Source organism: Sphaerodactylus townsendi, linkage group LG03, assembly GCF_021028975.2.
Source record: "Sphaerodactylus townsendi isolate TG3544 linkage group LG03, MPM_Stown_v2.3, whole genome shotgun sequence".
Classification (NCBI taxonomy): Eukaryota; Metazoa; Chordata; class Lepidosauria; order Squamata; family Sphaerodactylidae; genus Sphaerodactylus; species Sphaerodactylus townsendi.
Window position 1 is genome coordinate 93873636 of NC_059427.1, and position 20476 is coordinate 93894111.

Consider the following 20476-nt stretch of genomic DNA (forward strand, 5'->3'; position numbering starts at 1 on the left):
CATTTGCACAGAGAATTCAGGAGAATCCGTAGGGTGTAGTTTGGTGAGTGACTCTGGAAAGTTTTCACCCCCATGAAATTTCAACAGTAAGATAGCAGAGCAGCTAGTCTGTATAACAAAGCAAGATTAATTCACCAAGCCTCATTTGCTCCTTAGTGCTGTTCTCTTCCTTGCCATCTTTCAGTTAATCAGCAATTTTCAACAAATTACTGTACAATGGATTGGATCCAATACACAAGAAGCTCACATTTTATCCCCTTCCCTGCTGTTTTATATTCTAGTAGCTAGAATAAATCCTGAAGCTGCTTCCTTGCTCACTGCTCTATACAACCCAGAAAACATGAAATATACTCTGGATATACTTGTTACCTCTGATCCATTTCCCCCTGGATTTTTACATCCAAAGTATTTGCTTTGCAACTGAATCATGTGGACACATAAAGGTCTGTCTGCATTATTTACTCCCTCACTTCTCCTCTGGTTCTTTTTAACTGCCATTTCAGACTCCCAGATAAATACCTGCAAATATCAGAAAATGGCAGAGAAGCAGACAGCCTTACTACCAGCAGCCACCTAGCTGTCCCCTCCGTTTCTGCTAGTCATCTAGTCTGGCTTCCCTGTTAAGATATTGTGCTTGCCTAGTTGTAACAATGAATGCACATCACAGGCCATGCACATGTAAATGTCCACAGTAGCAGTAAATGCTGCAGCTGGGTTAAGATGATTAATAGGGACAAGAACAAGAGTAGGTGTGGACTGTTATAGCATAAAGGAGCGCTGATTCAGACTTGGACCTATGAAATATTTCCGTGGAGAGAAGAATTTCTGCATGTAGAAGATAATTTTCTCACCTCCCGCACCCAGTTCAGAATGCGCCCCCTGTGCTATTCCTGGGGAACAGCGTTTCAGGGGACATTTGGGGCTGAGACAAGATGGGGAGATGAGAAAGTTTTGCTCCATGGAAATAAATTCTTCTAACTACAGAAATGCTGTGGTTGATCTAAGCCTGGTGGTTCACTGAGTTTGCAACCATGCAAGCATTGGCACCTTTGTCATTCAAAACAGATTTGATCACTCCACAAAAATACTTGTGGGTTGATTTGAACCAGCGTGTCAATTAATTCGTAACATAATCCTGCACATTCCACTTGTGAATAAAAATTGTCACAAGCTTTGAGACCCTTCTGAGAACAAGTTGTATCCTAAATTAATACATAAAATTAAAATACCCACTGGCTGTGTACAATTTGTCACAATGGAATCATCAACTTGTACAGCCTTTGTGGTGTTAGTTTTGTTTTTTACATGGGAATGCAGACTTTGCCACTAATATTTTGGATGCAGAATTCTGGCCCATAAATGGTGCAAGGAATGCCAGATTCAGATCAAACAGGATCAGGTGCAACATGGTGGAAAAGAATGAGAATGGCCTCACTTCTAATTAGGCATTGACAAAAAATACAAATATGCAAGGATGCCAATTTATTGTATTGCGAAATGCATAGATGTTGGCTGATCTGACTTCTTTTTCATAAATGAACCCCAAACTGTAGGTCTGGATTGTGCAACGACATTTGCTTTCTAATGTTATAAAATAATCTTTTTTCCATCTCTCTCTCCCCCTCCCTTTTATTTGGCTCTCCTAAACAACCAGGAAATCATCAAGTTTTCCTGATTCAAGAATGCCTTCCCTCTATGCCACCTGGACATTATCCACTTCCTCACTTTCATCCCAGGGAAGCATCTCAGAGAATGGCCCAAGGCAAAGCAGACCTTTGAAATCAGCCTTCATGCCAACATCTTTGGCCTCACCTGTGAGGGATCTCTCTGTGCCAACTGCTTCAGAGCAAACAGCATCACAGAGGCGAGGACGTGGCAGCAATAGAAAGAGTAAGTCCTGATGAGAGAGACACGTGAACCTGCTCTCAAGTGGCAGAGGGAGGACTGTACACCTTTAATTAGTACATTGAAACTCAAGCCTGATTCAATGAATTCAAATACTATGCTATTCCTCCCCAAGAGTTGTGAACTTAATTGCATACAATGTATACATAACTAGCAGGGTTGGAAGTCTGTCCTGCCAGAGGCATGGATATATAAGCCATGGTCTCAGACAATCCAGAAATCTGCAGTAGGATTAATTGTTCAGACAGTATCCAGAGCGAGATCTTTGTGTACAGAGAAAAACAGGTCTTAGTTTATTTTTCTCATATTAAGTTCAACCAAAAATGTGGGGATAAACAGAAGGTTCAGCAATGACTTTTACAAACTTACTGTTTTTTTGAGGTTGACCCACAATCTCATCAGGGAAACATTTATTCTGAAAGAATGTCCCAAACATTAATGCATATATAAATGTGATTTTAGCACAAGACTACATGATGGCACACACATTCTTTTAGAAAATAAGAGTAAGAATGTTTATATATGTTGTAGGATCATTGACCTGTGGTGATTTTTAGAGTCTAGGCTTTAAAAGGGTCTTTCTTCATCACAGGAGTAAGGGAGACAACAGAAGGAGAAGGGGGGAAAAGTAAGATTAATAAGAGATCAATTCATACAAATATAATCAATACACATTTGGGATTCATTCAACTGCTAAAGAGAACAGGAGTCTTTTGGGTAGCTGAAGATAATACAGTTGATGGAGCAAAGTATACAGTTGCAGTCTCTGGGTGAGAAATATCTGGAGTTTTTGGGAGTAGAGCCTGAGGAAGGTGGGGTTTGGGGGAAGGACTTCAATGGGGTATAATGCTATACAGTCCACCTTCCAAGGTGTTCATTTTCTCCATATAAACTGATCTCTATAAACTGGGTATCAGCTGTAATGCCAGGAGATTTCCAGCCACTACCTGGATGTTGGTAACTTAAAGGTCATGTTCAGTGTTATAAATAAAGGCAGAAGAATAGAGTGTCACAGTCATGGAGATCTTTGAAAGTTTATATTATATTTGGTTGTGAATGTAGAAAGGTCAACAGTAACTTCCCACCTTATTGCTGGCCTTGCCCCAATAACTGTTGCTGCATCTGGACACCAAAACATTTGATGACACAGATACAAACATAGCATTTCTGGAAATATTGAAACAATGGTCAACCGAAAATCCAGAAATGCAGGGGGAAATTGAAATATAGGCAATAAGTCTCTTTTCCTATTAATCTTAAATTTATGTTATTGATCTAACAGTGTATAAAGACTTATAACTTTGAATATAAAATGATATTACTCAATATATATACATAGTATGGGAGGGGAAAGTTCCTGGAAAATTGGTAGGAACCGTCTATTTTTAAAAAAATCTGATTTTTAAAGGCCTTCACATTTTTACATATAATTTCTCCTAATGACAAAATGAAATCATCTAAAGTTTCATCTGTTAAATTTATTTGCATCTTCTAAGGGGTAAAAGATGGCAACCTTATTTATTTTGGTTTATTTTATTTATTTATAGGCCACCCTTCTCCTTACAGGCTCAGGGCAGTTTACAGTAACAAATCATAGTAAAAACAACTGTCAAAATTCCAGCCATAATAACTCATGGTGGTAAAATCAGACTAATAAAAGGGAAATGGGATGAAAAAGAACAATAAAATAAACAAAGAACCTGGAGTAGGGAGGCCAGCTTTCTTGGAATTACCACTGCTACCCTCAACCATAGGCCTGACAGAATAACTTCATCTTACAGGCCCTGTGGAACTGTGATAGGTTCCACGGAACCCTGGCCTCATTTGACAGAGCATTTCACTAAGCTGGGGGCAGAGCTGAAAATGCTGTGGCCCTGATTGAGGGCAATCAGACACTTTTCAGGCCAGGGGCCACCAGCAAGTTGTTATCCATAAAGTGAAGTATTCTCTTAGGGATGTATTTGGAGAGGCGATCCTGAAAATAGAAAGGCCCAAGACCACTTAGAGCTTTAAAGGTCAAGACCTAGGGATCCTTGAACTTGACTTGGTACTCCATTGGTAGCAGAGGATGAAATGGTGCCCGGGGAATGACTGGCTCCCTGCACACACACACCCGCCCAGCTCCCCCCCCTCCATACCCCACTTACAGCTGCCAGTAGGGTGGCCAGGGAGGACAGGGCTTGGCCACCTGCAGCCACCGCCGAGTCCTGCCTTCCCCAGCCTCCCTAGGGAAGGCAAGAGCTGACCTGTAGGGAGGCAGGGGAGGGCAGGGCTCAGCAGTGGGTGGCTCACTGTGGGTAGGTGCCATTGTGGGTGCCATTGTGGCAGTCTGGCTCCTGCCCTCCCCAGACTCCCTGGGGTGCTGGCCTGCTGCTGTGGCACACACATCAGTCAGCGAGCAGCACCCCGGCACAGAGGGAGCCTCCAGGTGCCGGCTGGTTCACCACGCCACTGGAGAGGCCGAGCACAAGGACCCAGCCGGCGCCCAACACCCCTCCCCCCCCCATGATCAAATGGCATGCGCCCGGGGACATGGAATACCAATGCAGCTGGCAGAGCACTTGATGTATACACTTCCTCCATGGAGTCCCCATGAGGATCTGTGCACCTACATTCTGCTCCAGTTTGAATTTATGGGTTGGTCTAAAGGGCAACCCAGTGAAAAGCAAGTTACAATAGTCTAGCCTGGAGGTGACAGTCACATGGATCACTGTAGCTAGGTCTTGTGACAAGTAGGGGCAATAATCTAGCCTGGCAGAGATGGTAAAAAACCAGTTTGACTACTTGTGTCAGCTAAGCCTCCATAGACAGGGGGGCATTTACTCCTGACAGCTGGCAAAGATGTTAACTGCACTTTATCAAGAGCTGGGAGGTGGCCATTTCCCCCCAAGTCCTCCTGACCCAGCCACGTGACCTCTGTCTCCACTGGATTTAGCTTCAGCTTCAGCATGGTGAAAACAAATTTCTTCTTAATATACAGATTTAAAGAAGGTGGTAATAATAGGTTTAATTCAGCAAAGTCAGATGGGTTATATGGCAGTTCTAAGTGATTACAAAAGAGAGCAGTGTAATCCACATTACTTTTAGCTTTTTAATATGCTTTAGACAGCAGTTAATATATTTTATGCCAAATTTACAAACAAGTAAAAATGAGACATAGAACTCTGTTTTTCTCTGGGTCAGCCTGTTGATCCATTAATCCCAGTATTATTTACTTGTCTGGCATAGGTTCTGTCCCGTTCCTTCTATGACACACACTTTTAAAACTAAAGATTATACAGCTTGAGACTGGGTGGTTCTGCATGCAACACATGTGCCCTTCCATAGAGTTATAAAAGCCTTGCAACTTTTTGTTGGGTCCTAAAACACTAGGAGTTGGTAACTTAAAAACACTAGGAGTTTATGAAAACAGTTGCCATTGCAAATAAGCAATTTAGGAATTGTCTCTAGCTATTGGTGTGAATACTCTGAACTTTGCTGTTTAAGGGCTAATTATTATTCTTAACCCTCCTCTTTTGTAAATCCCATCTCCACAGATGGATCTCTCCTGAAACCTGTGCAGCCTATAGCTATTATTCCATTTATCAGCTCCCTGAGGCGCACTTCTGCTACCCCTTTACGACCCCAGCAATCTCCAATATATCAGCAGATCTCCAGTCTGCCCCGAGGAACTGGCGCAGCTGACACAGCAGCCAGGCCGAATTTTTCCCATGATTCTTCATTAGTGTTAGTGCCCCGGAGCGGAAACAGCAGAGCTCCTTCTGTGTGTAGCTCTGTATTGGACACCAAAGAATTGTCAACAAAAGGTGAACTGACTCTAAAGCCACCTGCATCTGCTCCACCATCCATATTGGTGAAGCCAGATACCTCCAGAAACGGTACTGAGAAGGTAACTATGCAATCCACACATTGTACAGGGGGTGGTTTTTACATGTCAAATGTTATGATTATGAAAAGCTTTGAAAATGATGTTAGAACTGCAGTTAAAGGTTGAGTTAGTGCGGAGAGCAGTCACGAAAGATTTGTGTTACACCGAGAGCCTGCTGACTATTATGGACTCTGTTGGGACTCTCTATAGTACACTGTTTGCATCATTCATGACTTCTCAAGAAGGATTTCCCAACTGTGGCTTGCAGTATCCTAGTTTCTCATTAACTCAGCATCACCAGTTAATACAAAACATAGTGCTCTCTTCCAGCATACCAGATGTTTCTTTACCTCCAATTGTTAGGCAGGGGAAATATACTCACACATCAGACCCACAAAAATCATCTGTGGCTCAGTGGGCAACCAGTTGGTAAAGTAGAATGGAAATATGAAGTGGAAGTGGAAGTGATTTTTTTTATAACCTCCAGAGAAAATCTGGTGACTGAGCAAAGTAACCCATGTAGAAATCTTCTTTATTTGTGAAGGTTACGCTTTGGGATAAATCTTTTTTGGAGGGTTAAACCAAGGTGAAATACAGGACATCCAGAACAACGATCATTAGGGATAATTAGGAAAGGAATTGATAATAAAACTGCAAGGATTGTCATGCCCTTATATAAAGCAGTGGTGCGACCGCACTTGGAGTACTGTGTTCAGTTCTGGTCGCCACATCTCAAAAAGGATATCGAAGAGATAGAAAAAGTGCAGAGAAGGGCAACGAGGATGATTGAGGGATTGGAGCACCTTCCTTATGAGGAGAGGCTGCAGCGTTTGGGACTCTTTAGCTTGGAGAGGAGACGTCTGAGGGGGGATATGATTGAAGCCTATAAAATTATGCATGGGGTAGAAAATGTTGACAGAGAAATTTTTCTCTCTTTCTCACAATACTAGAACCAGGGGGCATACACTGAAAATGCTGGGGGGAAGAATTAGGACTAATAAAAGGAAACATTTCTTCACGCAACGTGTGATTGGTGTTTGGAATATGCTGCCACAGGAGGCCACCTGGATAGCTTTAAAAAGGGCTTGGACAGATTTATGGAGGAGAAGTTGATCTATGGCTACCAATCTTGATCCTCCTTGATCTGAGATTGCAAATGCCTTAGCAGACCAGGTGCTTGGGAGCAGCAGCAGCAGGAGAAGGCCATTGCTTTCACATTCTGCAGGTGAGCTCCCAAAGGCACCTGGTGGGCCACTACAAGCAGCCAGAGTGCTGGACTAGATGGACTCTGGTCTGATCCAGCTGACTTGTTCTTATGTTCTTATGTAACGATGGAGATTGCACAACTAAAAATAAACTAAATGCATTTCTAAGCAATAATGCAAGCACTTTAAGCATTCTAAGCCCCTCACATATATTGTCTGAGTAACTCTTAACACATCCCTTGACACTTGGGCAGTATTATTCCCATTTTTGCAGGTGGGATTGGGCAAAAGTTAGAAGATTGTGACCCTATTTATCTATTTATTCTGCCTTGCCTCCAATGAGCTCTGGACTGCATAGATGGTTCTTCCCCCTTCTGTTTAATCTTCACAGCACCTAACCAGTTAGGCTAAGAGTCTATGATTGGCTCTAGGTCATCTAGCACACTTCATGATGAAGTCATCATAATCTAACATGCTAACCACTATGCCACTGTGGGCTCTGAATTTACCTAAGGCTATAGGACCACCTCCCCTTGCATGTTCCCTGGTGGCAGCTTCAGTCTTCCCAGTAGCATCTACTATCACTAGTCCCTTTGTCCAAGGCAGGGTTGTTGTTGTTTTTTGCATTGTTATTACTTGCCTTGGTCTTGTGATTCTCAGGCGAATTACATGCAGTGATTACATGCAGTGGTGGGATTCAAATAATTGAACAACTGGTTGTTTATAAGCACCATTTTAACAACCGGTTCTACCGAAGTGGTGTGAATCTTCTGAATCCCATCATTGATTACATGGTTTTATTTGTTTATGAGATTTTTTACTTGACATTTCTATTCTCATCAAGGCCACCAAGATGTCTAAGAAATTTTTAAAAAACATAATGAAAACACATTTTAAAAACTATTAAAACCATCTTAAAAACAAAAATGCCATTACACATACAAAAAACATAGAAAAACAACTAAAATGTAGGGCAATGAAAGGGGATCACTGAGGGAATGCGAGACAACATTTAAAAAAGGCTTCATCTGCTGTTGGAAGACAGCAATAGAGGGGCACAGTTGAATCTCCCATGGGGGAGTTTCAGAGCTTTGGGGCCACAATTGAGATGGTCTTCTTCCTGGTTGCCATCTGCCTAATCTGAAAAGGCAGGGCACCCAAAGCAGGACCTTGGAAGAGAAGTGTAGCGATTGGATAGGTTTTTACAGAAGTAGGGTTCACTTAATCCTTTACTCCTAGATTAGTCAAGAGAAGTATTCAAACACACTTTGTTTTAGTATCCTCCAGAGTGAAGCAGGGCTATAGGCAAATGACTAGGGATCTCATAATTTCTCTGAAAATTCTATGCCAAGCTAACTTCCTTCTATCTTGAAGGCCCTCTGCTAGTATATAATATTTTAGGGCTGAAGGAAAAGACAAAGGAGTCTGAAAACAATGTTGGACAAACAAGGACGTAGGTAAGGGAGGGTTATGGGTTCAAAAAAACCCATTAAATGTCCAAAGCCATGGGGGCATGGCCACGCCTCCCAAGGCCCGCCCCCAGCCTCAGTGCTTACAAAAGCAACTCTCCGAGGCCTAGGACTGCAACCTCTTCTCCTTGGAGGGGAGGGAAGAAGGGACTGACGGCTGATGACTGGGCTCCCAGCCAGTGGGGGGGCAGGGAAGGGCGGGGGGGCAGGGAAGACTGCCGTCCCCTGCCTTGGAGCACTGAGGCAGGGAGCAGAGCTTGGGAAGGCATGGCCATGCCCCAGGGGTGGGTGCGGGTATGGCCATGCCCCCGAACCTGCCCCATAAAAAATCTATAGCTTCGTCACTGTGGACAAATAACTTGCAGAACAGTATTCTGCTTGATGAACAATTTGCAGTGTAGCACATTTTTAGAAGTATCACTAGTACACTTATTTGCACTAACTCCCTTTTCTAACCATTGCCCAATGTGCCATTTCCTAAAGTTTCTTTCAATCTGGAGGGGCAGGGAAAGAAAGCTCACTTTTCTAGCTCATTGAGTTTCAATTTTATTGTGTCAGCATGCAGCCAAAACAATGCTGCCGGTTGTCTGCCAGCAATAATGCTTTGCTTCTGTTCTATTTCAGCAAGTGAAAACAGTGAGGTTTCAGAACTACAGCCCTCCACCATCCAAGAGACACAGCTCTCAACTTTCACCCAGCTTGCCCAGTGGCAAGACTGAGCAAGGAGGAACTAATGAAACCACACAGACAGAATCAGCCAAGGGCCCTGATGCATCATCTCTTCATTCCCACCGCAATAGCTCTAGTCCAGTTCATCAAAGAAGGATGCTACATCCCAAGACCTCATCCCTAGATCAAGCAGGTCACCTGACCCTTCCTACAAAAAAGAATTATTGCAGCATCTCTGAAAACTGAAAAAGATTAATCCTACTTAATTGTTTCATTTTGAAAAAAATGCCATTATATTTTGCTGTGAATGGGGGAACCCCTATGTACGCCGTAAACAAACACTTCTTTAGTGTAAATTTCACAGGAGAGTTAGGCCTCTTTCAGGAAACTGCACTAGCAGAGATGGTCAGCAAATGACTGATGGATACTTCTTATTCCACATTGTACAAAGGGTTTTTATTTTGTGTGGCTTCAATCTGTACCTCAGCTCCAAAAGTGTGTCATGTCTGGCATTTCTCTCCACATACAAAGACTGTTACATCTTCCAGAGGTAATTCATTGCCACTGATAGAGACAAATTGGGTTGAGAGCAGAGGAGATTATGTGCATGGAGACCTGCTCAAAAATCACATTGGACTAGTAAGTTCAACTACCGTGCGGTACATTTGGGAATGGGTTAAGCAATTCTGATTAGACCATCTCTGGTCTGTCCTATTCCCTTCCACAGCAGATAAAAATCATCCACTTCTTGTCTGGCTGAGTTTTCAGATTCTCCTTATGCCTAGTTTCATATCTCAGTTTGCACCTTAACATTTTGAAGTTAATTTATATGATTTGATTATGATTTGATCTATCTTTTAGGAATCTTATATTTTATCTTATATCCAGCATAGTTAATCAAGATAAATAATGAAATATGATCAGTGCATTGGCTCTCCCCAGCTATGAATTCTTGATCTCGCTTCCATGAACCAGCTAACTATCCTTCCACATGTTGGGACACATGCAAATTCCATACAATTTTTTAAAAAATCATATATCTGTGTATATAATGTGAGATATTTGTATCCCAACAAGTTGAAGGGCAGCTGGATGCTCTTCATAGAACAATCAGCATATTTTTAAATTTTCACAATCTCAGGTTGCAATCTTAGGCATATTTACTTGGGAACAAACATAGTTGCACTCAGTGGGACTTTTTTTGAAGGAAACATACTTAGGATCTGACTGTACATTTCTGTTCTTAGAGTACAACTGCATTCAGTCCTATGTTGTAAAACACAATGCTCATCCAGTTTCTGCCTAGGCCCTCCTGATCTCTCATCCATGTTTTGCCCTCTGTCTTCAAACACAGCTTGCAGGACAATGCCACAGGAGGAACTCAGAGTCTTTTATAAGGCCCTTCCTTTCTTCCATCCCACTCCTATTTATTTTCCTATTTATACATGCTTGCTTATTCCCAGGTTTGCTCACACTCCCTGCTATGTAACCTCAGCAATAAGTAGAATTGGAATGTGCTATCTGTTTATCCCAGCTGTGACTCAACATTAGAATAGCAGTAAATGGTAGAGCTTTGTTTGTTTTGTTCTCACTGCAAGTTCAAAACCGCACATTCTAGCCAAAATGAGATGATGGAATGTCTCCTACTGCATCATTGCAATAAAGATGACACCACATTTCCCTGGGTCATTGCACAAACAGACTGAAATTGTCACAATGGATGTTTACTGCTTGTGTTCAGCATTTGGACAGCATAAGAGAAGGTGGCATTCCATTTGGAATCCAGTGAAACCAGAGGATAGAGTTCCCATTTCCTCACACCAACCATCTTTTTAATCTTTATTAAGAGCACAATACAATGCCACTCATCCTTTCAGATTTATTCTCCTTTGGGGGTTCAAATTAACCCCTATATCTTATGGAAAGCCAGGTCTTCTCAGGTCATTGTAGCACTGACTTCCACATGTCACTTTTGCAAAGGTCTTTTCAGGTCATTGCAGCACTGACGTCCACATGTCACTTTTGCAAAGACAAGCATAGTGAAATGTTCACAGTGAATACTAGGCAGAAGGGAGATTTCATTCATGGCATACTTAAGTAGCGTACATCGTACAAAGCTCAGAGAGAAAGGATAATAATATTGATAATTCCCACTACTGAACATTGGATGTATACTAACGTTTGACATACAACAATTTTACTATGCAGGTAAGGTGCGGGGGAGGAATATAAGGCCACATGCATCATGTGTGAATAATCTAGTATTTATCTTGATGTATGAAGGATAACAGCTGCATCACACAGCTCCCTGCCCTCCTAAGTGACAGCCCTTCAAATACTTAAGGAGAGCTATGATGTCTCCCCTCAACCTCCTCTTCTCCAGACTGAACATTCCCAAACCCCTCAGCTTTCCTCATATGGCTTGCGTAGCTTGCATTCTCCTCAGCCTTCTTGCATCCTATGGCTCCCTGGGCTATAAGTATTCATTGTTTGTAGCCAAAATAAACTCTTAATTTAGTTACTTTGCTGTGTGTTTGAAAGCTGCAGGTCATGATTTCCAGATATATGTGCATGTATTCAGACATTCTTGCCACATTTGCTGTTCACGTGACTTCCATACACCCCTCCCTCAGGAAAAATGGCATGTATGAAGCGGTCACCAATCACATATTTTGGAAGAAGTATATCAAGCTCAGCTCTGTTTTTAAAATAAGCAATACAAAAGTATTCCTGCACCCGGGAAATCCAGACTACCCTCGGTATCCACAAAAGCACCTAAGTCCATAACACAAGCAGCTTTCAGATTCAGACCTTTGGGGGATTCTTGCTTGTTGTATGTTACTCATAAATGTGCACACAAACCCATGAGACTCACTTAATCCACAAATATCCAGTGCTTGAGAATTAAATAGGCAGATGGAAACACCGGCAAATGCTTCATTGACTAAAAACAGCGAAGGGTGGATGCCAGTGGAAAGCGGGATTGGCATTTTAGAGCCTGTGAAAAACTCTGTCATCCATTTGCATTAGCAATCTTAGTTTGCAGAGCCAAACCTGCCTGAGCCGATTGCAGGGTTTGCTGAGCCAGAGGGACATCAAATGGGCCAAAGATCTAACAGCCCTGATTCAAAACCATGACATCCCCATGATTGCTTGCCTTTAAGCAGCAGAAGCTTTGGCACTTTAGCCTACCACACGCTACTGTAACTATTCACCAAGAGGAGTCAGTTGAAAACAAAGGAAAATCTCCAGTCTGACAGAAGCAGCTGTTTAGCACTGGTTCTGTGGCAAATGTAACAACAGCCCTTGCTGACTTGGTAACCAAGAATTCCCTTCAAATCTGGAATGGCAGCTGTGAGAAAACTGTACCATGTAGATCTAGAATGACTTACAGTCCAATCCAAGGAATGCTTTCCTGGGAGTAAGCTCCATTCAGTATAATGCTGAGTAAACCTACTTAGGATTGCATTGTAGGTTGCTAATTTTTTACCATTTACAGAACACTTTTCATTTCCATTTGGTTGTTATTGTGCTCATTCTCGCAACCAGTGAGATAAGTCACTGCATTCCTTATGAACCTGATGAACACTATAGCTGAGAGTAGCTTATTCTTGGACCTTTACCTTGCTGAGATGTGGATGTGGCTGGAAATTGGGTTTCCCAGGCTAATGTTCAACTATAGTGCCTGGACTCTGTTATCTCTCTTTGTTGACCCCCACAATACTAAACCCCACATAATAAGAGGAAATGCTCAAAAAAATCTTTAGATTTTGAAAGTTGTCCTTGCCATCGGAAATAACTGTGTAAGTATGTTTTATCTTACATGAAAAGTTGAACTCTGAACTCATTTGGGATGAGCAGAGATCAAATGAAAATTCACAGATATTCAGGGAGGACGTTAAACATCACAACTGTTTACATGAGTGGTGCTGGATAACCTTTCTGCATAGTTCCACTGACCCTAATGTTCATTCTATACATTCAGTTGAAAATTACCTCTGCAGTTAGTGTTACAAGGCAACATTATGCATGTAGAGGAAACACAGCACTTTCTGCACAAGGGACACTCACATTATTCTTTATGTCTGATGGAAATTTGCATAGTTGGACAATCAATTCTGCAGTTTTCGTATTCTGTATATTTTATTCCACATTTTTGTGAGGGCAAGCAGGAAGTAGTGCAACCTGCTAAAAACTGCTAACTACACACTAGATATATTTCTCAGCCACATCTCCAGCTTCCAGGATTATAGCAGACATTGTACACACACTTTCATGAAGAAGAACATAAGAAAGAACCTGCTGGATCAGATCAGAATCCACCTAGTCCAGCACTCTGCTACTCGCAGTGGCCCACCAGATATCTTTGGGAGCTCACCTGCAGAATGTGAAAGCAATGGCCTTCTCCAGCTGCTGCTGCTGCTGCTCCCAAGCACCTGGTCTGCTGAAGCATTTGCAAGCTCAGATCAAGGAGGATCAAGATTGGTAGCCATAAATCGACTTCTCCTCCATAAATCTGTCCAAGCCCCTTTTAAAGTTATCCAGGTTAGTGGCCATCACCACTTCCTGTGGCAGCATATTCCAAACACCAATCACACTTTGCATGAAGAAATGTTTCCTTTTATTAGTCCTAATTCTTCCCCCAAGCATTTTCAATGTACGCCCCCTGGTTCTAGTATTGTGAGAAAGAGAAAAAAATTCTCTCTGTCAACATTTTCTACTCCATTCATAATTTTATAGACTTCAATCATATCCCCCCTCCTCTCCCAACTAGAGACCCAAACGATGCAGCCTCTCCTCATAAGGAAGGTGTTCCAGTCCCTCAATCATCCTCGTTGCCCTTCTCTGCACTTTTTCTATCTCTTTGATATTCTTTTTGAGATGTGGCGCCCAGAACTGAACACAGTACTCCAAGTGCAGTCGCACCACTGCTTTATGAGCATGGCAATCTTTTCAGTTTTATTATCAATTCATTTCCTAATTATCCCCAGCATAGAGTTTTCCTTTTTCACAGCTGCCATGCATTGAGTTGACATGATACCCATGGAACTATCAAGACGCCCAAATCCCTTTCCTGGTCTGTGACTGATAGCACTGATCCCTGTAGTGTGTATGTGAAGTTTGGATTTTTTGCCCCTATGCGCATCACTTTACATTTTGCTACATTGAACTTCATTTGCCATTTCTTAGCCTACTCACCTAATTTAGAAAGGTTCACTTGGAGCTCTTTGCAGTTCTTTGCAGTTCTCACCACCCTACATAATTTGGTATAATTTGTAATATTTCCATGCACACTTTCACACACATGAATATCAGAAATGCGATACTTTAAAAAAAGTTATTCATAAGGATGAATTCTCAACACCATGTTCTGTGCTTTTTCTATATTTCCATAAAATTGTGGCATAAAATTGTGCCATAAAATTATGCCATAAAATTGTGCACCCTAGCCACTAAACCTGTTTTCAGGTGGCCAGGACTTCATAGTGTTCTGAGGGTCATGGGACTGTGGAATATCAAATGGATAAGATGTCATATAATTCCTTTCAGTCCCCTGGCATAATTCCAAGGGACTGGTTCTACTCATGCTGCAGCACAAGTTAATAGTCACAAGTTAATAGCTTTAAGGTACTCATGGACCCAACCATACTGTTTGAAAAGCTGGTTGATGTAATTGCCAGAGAGTCTTCGATTGGTGGCATATGGTTTGCCAACTGTTACCTTTTTGATCCAGCGGACCTAGTCATATCCATATTCAATCAAACCATTGAAACATCATGGTTTGATTACTACAGTGTGTTCTACATTGGGCTGTCCTTGAAGGCTACCCAATGGGGATATATCTTAAAACAGCTATATTAGTTGCCCATTTGTTTTCAAGTCAATTAAATGTGCTACATATCACCATCAAAGCCCTCCATAGTCTAAGACTCACATATCGAAAGGATATCTCCATGTGCCAACTATGACTGCCACCTACTGGCCATTACCCCATTTAAGGTTGCCCACCTAGCATCAATTAGAGCCTGTGCCTTTCCCACTGTAGTTCCCACTTTGTAGAATGAGCCATCTGAAGAGGTGGGGGCACCATCTTTAGAAGATTTGAGGAGGTACTGCAAGGCCATTTAGTTGTCAGAGCAACTAATGAGGTATAAACTCAAAAAAAAACAAAACCAGGGTCTAGCAAAGAGGCAGGCAAAGGCAAACCGCCTCAGAACATCTTTTGCCTTGAAAACTATGGGGTTGCCTTGACAACTATGGGATGTGACATGATGGCAAAAAAACCTCTTGGGGAGAGAAGGGTTGTCTGTGTATGTGTTTATTTTCAATCTTGTTGCTTTTAAATTGCAATATTTTAAATAATGTTTTGTAAAGCTGCCTTGAGACAAGCCAGTGAGCACCACTTGCTTGGAGATGTCCTGGTTGCCCTTTCCCAAGGCAGCCATGCACCTCCTCCTACTGTCCCACCAGTTTCCACCTCCTGCCCTGGTTGGATTACTGGGTTGGAGGTGGCCGAAGGAGGCTTCCTTTCCCTTCCTGCAGCCAGCTTTCACCTTCTTCTCTCCATTTCTCTGCTTTCTACCTCAAGATAGTTTTGCCAGCCTAGTAAATACTTTGCACAAAGATATGCCTAGGCTTTTAAAATGGTCGTTCATTTAAAAGTCTTTATTTTTTTTATTGTAACTGAAAAACTGTACATATGAAGGAGCTGCAAAGTTACATTTTTCAAAACCAATGTAAGAAATATTTTTTCTTCCCTGCTTAAATGGAGTGCAAACATTGTACATTTCATAAAGTGACAAAAAGTAAACCTAGGGCTTTTTCGCACACACGATTTGTTCTGGAATAAATATGTGTGTTTGTCATGGTTTGTGGTATTTGTTTACACACACTTGCGCTGAAATGTGCTTCGACCCCTAATCTGTCACCCATTCGAACCTTTACCTCAGATTTTTCCTGTCGCTTGATGCTTGTGCAACTTTCCTCTATAAAACGGTTTCCCTCCACATCCCAGTGCCTATGTGCAAAACGCAACACAAATGAGCAACTTTTAAGAATCACGCCCCCGCGGTGATGCAATTTTTCCCGGCCAATCGGAAGGTGCCGGGCAATTGCTGGTGAGCACGCAGATTTTTAAGTTTCGGTTTTGTCTCACTTGCCTCCCCCAGCTCATGGAGGTCGGTCATGCATAAGATTGCTCTGCTCATCAACCTATCTGGTGACGAAATCTAAAATGTGTATAATAACAGAGAGCTCCAGAGCTCAATAACTCAGCCACACTTTGGGGGAAGTGGGGGGGGGGATGTACTCTTCTGTCTTTTCAGCATCAGTGGTCAGCCACACTTTGGGGCTAGTGGGCCGAGAAGCGGAATCAAAACAAGAGAGACACGCCTTTCCTTCCCTGGACTGGCGCTCTTTCCCGTGGCCTGGCAGCTGTGGGATGCATGTGGCTGGGCTGGAGGGGGAGAGGCAGAGCCCAGCTTGCTCGCTGCTACGCCTCCGCCTAACAATGGGGCTGCACTAAGCCGCCGTGGTGCTGGTGGGAGCAGCAGCGGAGAAAGTAGCAACAGCCGCCGCCAGCTTCCTGCTGCGACCCGCTCGTCCTCATCCTCCTCCTCCCTTGGAGATGCTGAACCAGAAGAGCAAAAAGGGCAAGAAGAACAAGCGCGCCAACAGCAGCAGGGACAAGCAAGAAAATGGAGCCCTGGCAGCAGCGGTGGCAGCTAGGGCAGCTGCAGAAGGGAGTGGGCCCATGGCAGCTGTAGGAAGCGATGGAAGTGCAGGCAGAGCGGTGGCTAAAAAAAAAAAAAAAAAAAAAACCAAAAAAAAAAAAAAAAAAAAAAAAAAAAAAAAAAAAAAAAAAAAAAAAAAAAAAAAAAAAAAAAAAAAAACAAAAAAAAAAAAAAAAAAAAAAAAAAAAAAAACAAAAAAAAAAAAAAAAAAAAACGCGATGGGCTCTGCTTCGACCGGCGCCTAATTTTGGTAATGAAGTAAAGGCAGAGGGGAAGGGAGGGAGGGAGGGGCCTGGCGAGAGTGGAAGGACAGGGGGAAGCTTGGTTTCCAGAGCAGCCTGCCCAACTTCCATTGTGCGCCCTTCCTTCCTGCTTGCAAAGCTGCCGGGGCCCTCGGTGGCGCAGCAGCTTGCAGGATACCAGGGGAGCTAGGGCAGGGAGGGGCGCGCTGGCTCTCTTGCCTGGAGTTGGGCTGCAAGTGTCTTTCCAGAAGTGGGGGGGGAGATGGGCAAGGCTGGCAGAGTGGCTGATTCCTGCCCCCTCCCCCCTCGCACATTCCTGCTCCCCTGAGCTGCAAGAGATCCTTGAAATACTACCCACACATTAATTTTGTCAGGACCATGCCTGTCAGTGCCTTGAGGTCTTGCTGTGTATGAATTGTAAATGTTTTCCTGTTTCCCCCCTTCCCTTCCTGGCAATCTCCTGGCACCAGCTCTTCTTCAAAGAGGTGTGAAAGGTTCCCAGGTTCTTTGAAGCTCTGTAGAGTAATTGTAGTAGAAACTGTAGTAGCCATTTGGTATAGGGTGAAACGGGGGGTGGGGGGTTAAAAGGATATAGGCCCTGGATCTGAGCTCTTGAGCTCAGATCCTGCTTTGCATTGTTACTCTTCGTGTTACCTGGAATGAACTGCTTTAGGACTTTTCTACAGTCTCTGTTATTTCCACGTTTGAGAGTCTTGACAAATTTAGCAGTAATTTACACAAGTAATATCTCATTGAAAGTGCGTAAAGGGCCATTAGCCAACATTCTTTGCTGGAGGATTCTGAGCATCATTTTGCTTGTGTGAGAAATCAATATGAGGGGAATTAATGTAGCGCACGAAAGCCAATGGGAAGACAGTTTTCTGAGATCTCATTATACCTACCACAAGAAACCACAAGATAACGGTAGCCAATAGGAAGAGTGGAGTGTCGTCATCTCATTGCCACATCACAGCATGAGAACATGATGATGGGGCCAAGTGTCACAAACAACACGCCCAGGGATGGCACAGCAGCCAATCAGGACTTTTGTATTGCATTCCACTTGTATTGCATTCCGGGGTTTCTGGAGTCAGATGCAGGTCCAGATCAACCGGCTGAAGTGCAGACATTGTCGAGCAACAAAACGGCAACAAAGGCCCTTTCCCCACTTACCTTAAGCCCCGCGCTACTCTCCTAAAGTAGCGCGGGGTCCAGCTGCACTCCCCACTTCAGGGGCGGCGAGAATGCAGCCGCCCTGAAGCTGCCTCTCTCGCGCCCCCTCAGCGCGCGTAATTCCTGGCGCCTTTTCAAATGGGGTTGTGGAGGAAGCTGGGGCGAGCGGCAGGAATTGCGCACAGCAACTTTCCGACAAAGGTAAGTGGGGAAAGGGCCAAAAAGATTGGGATGCTGCTGCACATTTCATTAATTCCAGAGCAAACCTTGTGTGCAAAAAAGCCCCTAAATAAATAAATTTTGTTTTGTACCAACAGTACAAAGTCAAGCTGAATTTTTAGTATGACAAAAAACCCACATTTTGAATGAAAAATCATATAGTTTTTTTTTCTGATTGTTTAAAAAAATATAAATGAATTTAGAAGAGAATCACAATATAAGGGCCTTAAACATTGCAAACATTACAAGGTACATAAAAATAGACACAGGTCCCTTGGAAACTTTAATCCTGGCAGTTTTGACTGCTACCTGCCAATACTCAGCAGGTGAAAGCTAGCCAGCCCAACTGGTGGGGCAGTTGCCACCACTCAATGCAACCCAAAAGCACCAGCACCACACCAGGACAATGCTCCAGCACTAACAAAAAAACCCTCTTAGGCAAGAGCTAGATTATCACCCCAGCATGATGCTGTCACAATGATGCTCTTTCTTCACCTATGTATTATGACTGCATTAGAATATATCTCTCCTGCTCGTTCCCTAGTGCCATTGAGGCTGTAAGTCAGGGAAGAGGGGCTTCAGTTTCCTCGAGTCTTATTAATTTAAGAGCAGAATGAGGGAGGGGTAAAGTGTTGAAACGCTTGCTTTTTGTGGAACAGGAAGGAGCTATTTTGAGCCAGGGCAAGAGATATATAAAGCAGGATGCTCTTGCGGAATGCTTCAGTGCTTTGATGCCATGGTGATGGGTTCCTTAGAAAGTCCAAAATAGAGCAAGATGGATGAGAGGAGTTTAGTGTGGAGGTGGACATGTTTAACTGCGATGGATCTTTTCTAAAAAGAAACAAAATACACCCACTTTCCTGTTGAATAACTGCCTCATCCTATACAATGGAAGGCAAGAGCGAACAATGGTAACAACCCTCCTGCACCTCTTTTGGAGCGGAATAAGGTGACTGTGCAATCACTGGGGTTGGACAAGACCTTAAAGAAGGCCCCAACCTCTACCACCCTCTCACTTGTCTTCAACCAAAAAGCAGTAAAAGAAAACAGACCTAGTTAGGAGGATTCCACACAGCAAATTTATTACGGGTTGCAGGCGTTATAAAGGAACCCGTTTCCCTTTTTCTCATCTGCATGTGTGCCCTTCACCCCTCCAGGAAGTGACTGAAGCCCATGGAAACAATCCTGGTTATTTTTGCACCTTTGCACGGAGAATCTTCTCTGTTATTTTAAAGTTACTGTAACATATGCACAGCTGCGCAGGCATACAGAAAGGAACCCCTGCAGCCATGTCAATTGTCCCACAATACAATCAGCTGCACCTGTGTAGCTGCACATGTGCAACACACAAAAGGAAAGAAAAAGGGATCTCCCTGCAACATCCAGGCAATAATGAATGTGTTGCTATAGATCTACATGGCTCTCACTGCCACAGGAGAAAACGTGCTTGCGGGATTTTGTACACTGTCAGATGTTCAGAGAATCTGTCCACAATGTGCTGGGCAACCTGCACAGAATGGTGAGCAGACCTAAGAGAATGGATGGAAGTGAGTGGGGAAAAATATCTCCTGCCTGTTGTGTTCACATGGGAGTGCCTCCATCTCAGGATTGTGCAAAAGGATTGCTGGTTTGGTGGATTTTGAAAATCCTGGAATTTGACTGCTGAGGCTGATAAAATAGGCCAAATTTTTGGGGGGAACAGCCCCTGTGTGAAGTGCACCCAATTGTTTTTTATATAACATTCTACACCCATTATATTTGGCCTGTGCAGAATCCACCTCAGTTTTCTCCTGTTCAAGATGAACACTTTTGCTCCTATGGTCTCAGTTTTTTCCATCTCCCCCTAACCCCTCGGGAGTTTTCTTCCATTCCCACTATAAATGGCCCTTTAGTTGGATGCATCACATTAGGCCACACAAACTGAGCTTACCCAGCTCTGCATGAAATGAAGTACAAGATCTATTTGTCCCCAACTTCTGGTGTTAACTTTGTT

General features: G+C 43.1%; 1 protein-coding gene across 1 annotated transcript in view; it reads left to right on the forward strand.

Annotated features, from left to right (window-relative positions):
- The window catches only part of SH3RF2 (SH3 domain containing ring finger 2), a 113546-nt gene extending 101909 nt beyond the window's left edge, over positions 1–11637 (forward strand). The window contains exons 8-10 of the mRNA XM_048492086.1: positions 1655–1890; positions 5442–5794; positions 9072–11637. Of these exons, the coding sequence (XP_048348043.1) occupies positions 1655–1890; positions 5442–5794; positions 9072–9362 (880 nt within the window). The 3' untranslated portion in view covers positions 9363–11637. The remainder of the gene's footprint in view (positions 1–1654; positions 1891–5441; positions 5795–9071) is intronic.
- Positions 11638–20476: the final 8839 nt, after the last annotated feature.